General features: G+C 39.5%; 1 protein-coding gene across 1 annotated transcript; it reads left to right on the top strand.

Annotated features, from left to right (window-relative positions):
• Positions 1–2931: 2931 nt before the first annotated feature.
• On the top strand, positions 2932–4574 carry LOC131607194 (geraniol 8-hydroxylase-like). The gene is made up of 2 exons (XM_058879215.1): positions 2932–3821; positions 3919–4574. Exons 1-2 carry the CDS (start codon positions 3021–3023, stop codon positions 4528–4530), a joined length of 1413 nt encoding a protein of 470 aa, XP_058735198.1. The 5' UTR covers positions 2932–3020; the 3' UTR covers positions 4531–4574.
• Positions 4575–5252: the final 678 nt, after the last annotated feature.

Here is a 5252-nt window from a genome sequence, read left to right as displayed (position 1 = left end):
AAGAAGATCGTGAGTGTGGTCCAACTGAGCCTGATGAGTCTGCAAAATCTTCTCGTGGGCTAGTCTGAACGGCGATCTAGGTGCGGTGGGAATCATGTATGGGTGTGACACTCTGTGATACCAGGTGATGTACCCATCGACGCAGTTCTAGTCTACCTATGATCTGGTCGCCCGAGCCTCGTCAGGAACCATGTGATGCTCCCAGCCTGCAAAGACATCATCTAGCTGCCGACGGGTCATGGCGATGGGAGCAGAGTCAGAAGGGTGGCGGGGTATCATCTGATGGTAGCCAAACTGACGCATGACACACTCCGGAAGATAACGAACAATAGTGGTCGAACTGGCAGCCAATCATCCAGAATACAGGGCGATGTCATCCCACGGAACCGTCTCACGATGATCATCATAGCAGTCATATCGGACGTCCTCAGCGGCGATGCAGTCAAGACAACGCCTGTAAGGATCCGACACCTGATTCTCTCCGAGAGGGGCGAAGGCTCTAGCACGTGGCATGTCTTCAGTGTAACCCGACACCTCTCCCCAGCCAATAATGTTAGGGAAGTGTTGTAGTATCCAACCTTAAAAAAAACAGTGATCAAACATATTATCACAAATATATAATTAACTTTGAGAAAATGTAGAAGGGTATAAGATTGTTACTACTAAGAGGGTACAACTCCCAGCCACAGTCCTTGCCTTCCACAGGCATCCCTCTCCGAGTCTGTGGTAGGTGTACGCCAATGTAGCCGCTCCCCAGTTGTACTCATGGACACGTGTGATATTCGATGAGTACGTCAGGTAAACGACGTCTGTGTATGTCGAGCTCGTATCCACAAAGAGTTGATTGCCTATCAAATATAGGAAGTAATATCTCAGCACCCGCTCTCAGTTTATATTCGCCTCTGCCTCATGACCAGCAGCCTTATGTGCCGCAAGAAGCCCGACATCATATATCTGCTGCAAGGAGTGAAACCTCACGTGCATCCCACGGGTAATTTCCACCTCCTCAAGCGCGTCAGCAGGATCATTCCCCAGCTCCTCATTCAACAACTTCATCGCTTCTTTCTTCGTCAGCCTACCATGACCAAGGAGGGTACCCTTGATAGGTAGATGCAGGAGGCATGCAATGTCGTCAAGAGTGATAGTAATCTCACAGTGAGGAAGATGAAAATGACAAAGTCTCTAGATGCCACCTCTCTGCAAATGCCATCAGCATCCCAATATGGATCGTTTGGAAGCCGACCAGACAGAGGTCCCTCAGCCCAGAAGCTGCGAGTGCATCCTGAAACCACGACTCGTCAGGCTGCGTGAGAGAGTCAATCTTCCGGCCGTGGTTGTAGAACCTCTGTGGATCCCTATCCTGAAATTTTCTAAAAAAACGTTGTTATTAATACGCAAAGTCAGAAACTGAAGAAAAAAAGTAATAAGTAATAACCAAAGAAAATTTACCTCTCTCTCCCAAATATGTCGGGCTGAATGATATGCATACCCTGCCAATAGGGATGCATCTATAGGACCCCCAGGTACAAGACAGACTCCGACATTGGATCATCCTCGTTTAGCTCAGGAGGTGGCACCAAAGATCCCGCATCGACCGTCACTGGCACAGACACGGAAGTTGAAGAACTGCCCCGTCAATGTCTGTGGGCGGAGGGCATCTGTGAGGAACCCTTAGCATCGTCCGGAGACCTTCGTGATTAAGTAGTAAATGGAGAAGACCTCTAAATTAGAACAGATGGATAAGGTCCGGCAAGAACGGGTGTAGTAGGTACGTCAGCTGAAACAACATCTCCATCAGTCACCTGCGATACTGCATGCATCCGTTCACGCCGCAAAGATGCATGTTGTGCAGTCCTCCCATGTATAATACGATTAGGATGGTCGTCCATCAAGTTAGATACTATGTAGTTATAACAAGAAAAGAAAGAAAAAATATTTGCTTTCCGTAGATGTATCTACGGAAGTACCTTACGTTTCAAAAAAACTGGGTTTCTTTCGTAGCTGCATCTACGGAATGATCCAACGTTCCATTCTTCCGTAGATGAATCTACGGAAGGTTCTGAAACCTCAAAAATGCAACAATGGCGTCTGGTCACTGTTCAGAGGGTTAAAAACTCCATTTTGGTGGCTTGATCATCCATTTACACATCAAACAGTACCTACATTGTCTCTAAACTATATTTCTAAAACTATCCAATCATTTCTACACCTAAAAATTGAATTCTAACTCTATTACAAATACTCTAAAATAACTCAAAACATCGAAAACTTACTGATTGAATTGAGTTTGGAAGTTGTTGGAATGTGTTGGTAGTTGATGTTGACGTATCGGCCGAACTCGAGAGGAAGAAAACAAGTTTTGTTGAAGTTTGATATTTGAGGTTTGGTGAGTTTGGGTGTTTGGAAATGAGAAAAGTGAAGAATGGAGGAGAGGAAGAGTTTGACGCGAATATAGCATCAAGTGCTTCTGTAGATGCAGTTACGGAAGCTTCCGTATGTACATCTATGGAACAAAACAACTTTAAACAAAAAAAATACTTCCAGAAATACATCTACAAAAGCAGGAGGATATTTTAGACAACTCACATGATACAAGAGAGAACAAAGAGGTGGGGTACTTAAGATATTGTCTATATCAAGTAGAATATGTATGCAAAATTTCTAAAGCTTCCCCGTAGTGATGTAGCAAATTTTAATGATGTGATATGACATTTGATTTGGTTCTTCTGCTTAAATAATCTCGCATACGATAATGAGTAATGTGACAAATTTTAATGATGTGGTATATCAAGTGTGACATATAGTTTGATGCTTCTGTTTTAATATATTATTATAAATAGACAGATTTCTACTCTCTTCATGTTGCATATATAATTCTAATAATATATCTGAATTAGTACAACAACATACATCTCTTTGTTTCATAGATGGAGTGTTTGCTAGGTAGTGTGATCTTCCTATTTCTATTACCATTCACTCTCTATTTTCTACTTTCTAAATGCACAAAAAACAACTCAAACATGATCAAACTTCCACCAGGACCTACTCCTCTTCCTTTTATAGGTAACCTCCATCAATTAGGAAAAAAGCCACACAAATCCTTAGCCAAATTAGCTCAAATTCATGGTCCAATCATGAGTCTAAAGCTAGGTCAAGTAACAACCATAGTTGCCTCTTCACCCAACATGGCCAAACAAATACTCCAAACACATGATAATATCTTATCTAACAGAACCATTCCAGATGCTGTAACAGTGCATGACCATCACAATTATAGCATGACATTCTTACCCGTTTCACCTCTTTGGAGAGACTTAAGAAAAATATGCAGTAATCAATTATTCTCTAACAAAACACTCGAAGAGAGTAAGGAAATCAGGCTTCAGAAACTTCAAGAATTACTCAATGATATTAGTCAAAGTAGTCTGGTTAATGAAGCTGTCGATATTGGAAATATGGCTTTTAAGACATCGATAAATATATTGTCAAACACTATTTACTCTTTAGATTTGGTTGAGTCTGCTGGTTCAGTTGGAGATTTCAAGGAGCTAGTTGTGAATATAATGGAAGAATGTGGAAAACCAAATATTGCTGATCTTTTTCCTGCACTTAGGATGTTTGACCCACTGGGTATTAAAGCTCGCACCTCTGCTTCTGCTGGGAAGATCCTTGATATCTTCCAACGTTTAGTTGATGAAAGATTGAAGTTGAGAGAAGTACAAGGTTTTGACACAAACAATGACATGCTAACTACCTTGCTCAATATTGCCCAGGACAACAGCCAAGTTATGAACAAAATCAAAATCAAACATTTACCTCTGGTACTTTCTTGTCCCTTTTTCCCTTATAATGAAGAGAGAAAGTTATATTTTGTTGATTTTGATGATTTATAATCATGGAGTGTTTTTTATTTATCAGACTTTATTTGTTGCGGGTACGGATACAATTTCATCTACAATAGAATGGGGGATGGCAGAATTACTCAAAAATGAAAATATTATGTCAAAAGCGAAACAAGAGTTAGAACAGATTATTGGCAAAGGAAAACCAGTTGAAGAATCAGATATTGCTAAGCTTCCTTATTTACAAGCAATAATAAAAGAGACATTTAGATTACACCCTCCAGTTCCATTTTTAATTCCTCGAAAAGCCAATGAAAATGTGGAAATTGATGGTTACAGAATCCCAAAAGATGCACAAATTTGGGTCAATGTGTGGGCTATTGGTAGAAGTTCAAGTGTTTGGGAAAATGCAAGTTTGTTTTCACCAGAGAGATTCTTAAAATCTGAAATTGATACTAAAGGTCATAATTTCGAGCTTACGCCATTTGGGGCTGGAAGGAGAATTTGTCCTGGTTTGTTGTTAGCTACAAAGGAGTTGTATTTGATGTTGGGTTCATTAATCAATTGTTTTAATTGGAAATTTGAAGATGGGACGGAAATTGATGATATGAACATGGAGGATAAATTTGGAATCACATTAGCGAAGGCTCAACCACTAAGAGTCATTCCAGAAAAAGTATGCAACTAGAGTTAGGAATTTGTTTATTTTATCATAGTACATAAGTATACTTCAACAGAAAAGATATATTGTATTATCATGCAGTTTTGATTTTTATTACTTTCTTCTTTCTTTCCATTGAATTAATGTTTATATATTGAATATAATTTATCAAGCTAGAAGAAGAGTAGTATAAGATAGGCATTTTATGTTTAGCATGAAGTTTATTGAACCATGTATGTGTGTAGTAGAGATGCATGGTGATATGAGCATTCCATGCATGAGTTTAGCATGATAGGACTAGAGCTTCTATAAATACGAGTGTCATGGTTTTGTAAGAGAACTAAGTTAAGTATAATGCATTGAAGTTCACATTTTATCATAATATCATTCACCTAGTTGGATCTATTTCACCCTCTAACTAACTTCGATTCAGCTATAACTAACTTTCAAGAATTACAATCCTATCATCAACTCATATTTCTTGTTGAGTTAAATATTATTCACCAGATCATCAACTCCGGCCCCGCTCCTTCTGCCGCTGCGACGTCTTCATTGACCGAAACTAGATAGATCGGTTGGACTTTGAAGCTTCTCCTAAGAGCATCTCCAATGGTGCAACTTACTTTGAGTTTTTTATGGGACCCACTAAGCCACATCATATTAAAAGAATTTATTTAATTTTTACTTTAATAAAAATTTGATATTGGGTCCCACAACTTTACCTCATAATTTGATTTGATTGGGTACTA

The sequence above is a fragment of the Vicia villosa genome, linkage group LG5 (genome assembly GCF_029867415.1).
Source record: "Vicia villosa cultivar HV-30 ecotype Madison, WI linkage group LG5, Vvil1.0, whole genome shotgun sequence".
Taxonomy (NCBI): Eukaryota; Viridiplantae; Streptophyta; class Magnoliopsida; order Fabales; family Fabaceae; genus Vicia; species Vicia villosa.
The sequence above is the reverse complement of the archived record's forward strand: the minus strand, read 5'-3'. Positions and strand labels throughout refer to the sequence as shown.

Coding starts and splice junctions, on each gene's coding strand:
- LOC131607194 (XM_058879215.1), top strand. CDS start 3,021: ATGATCAAACTTCCACCAGGACCTACTCCTCTTCCTTTTATAGGTAAC. Junction 3,822..3,918: donor AAATCAAACATTTACCTCTG/GTACTTTCTTGT, acceptor TTTATTTATCAG/ACTTTATTTGTTGCGGGTAC.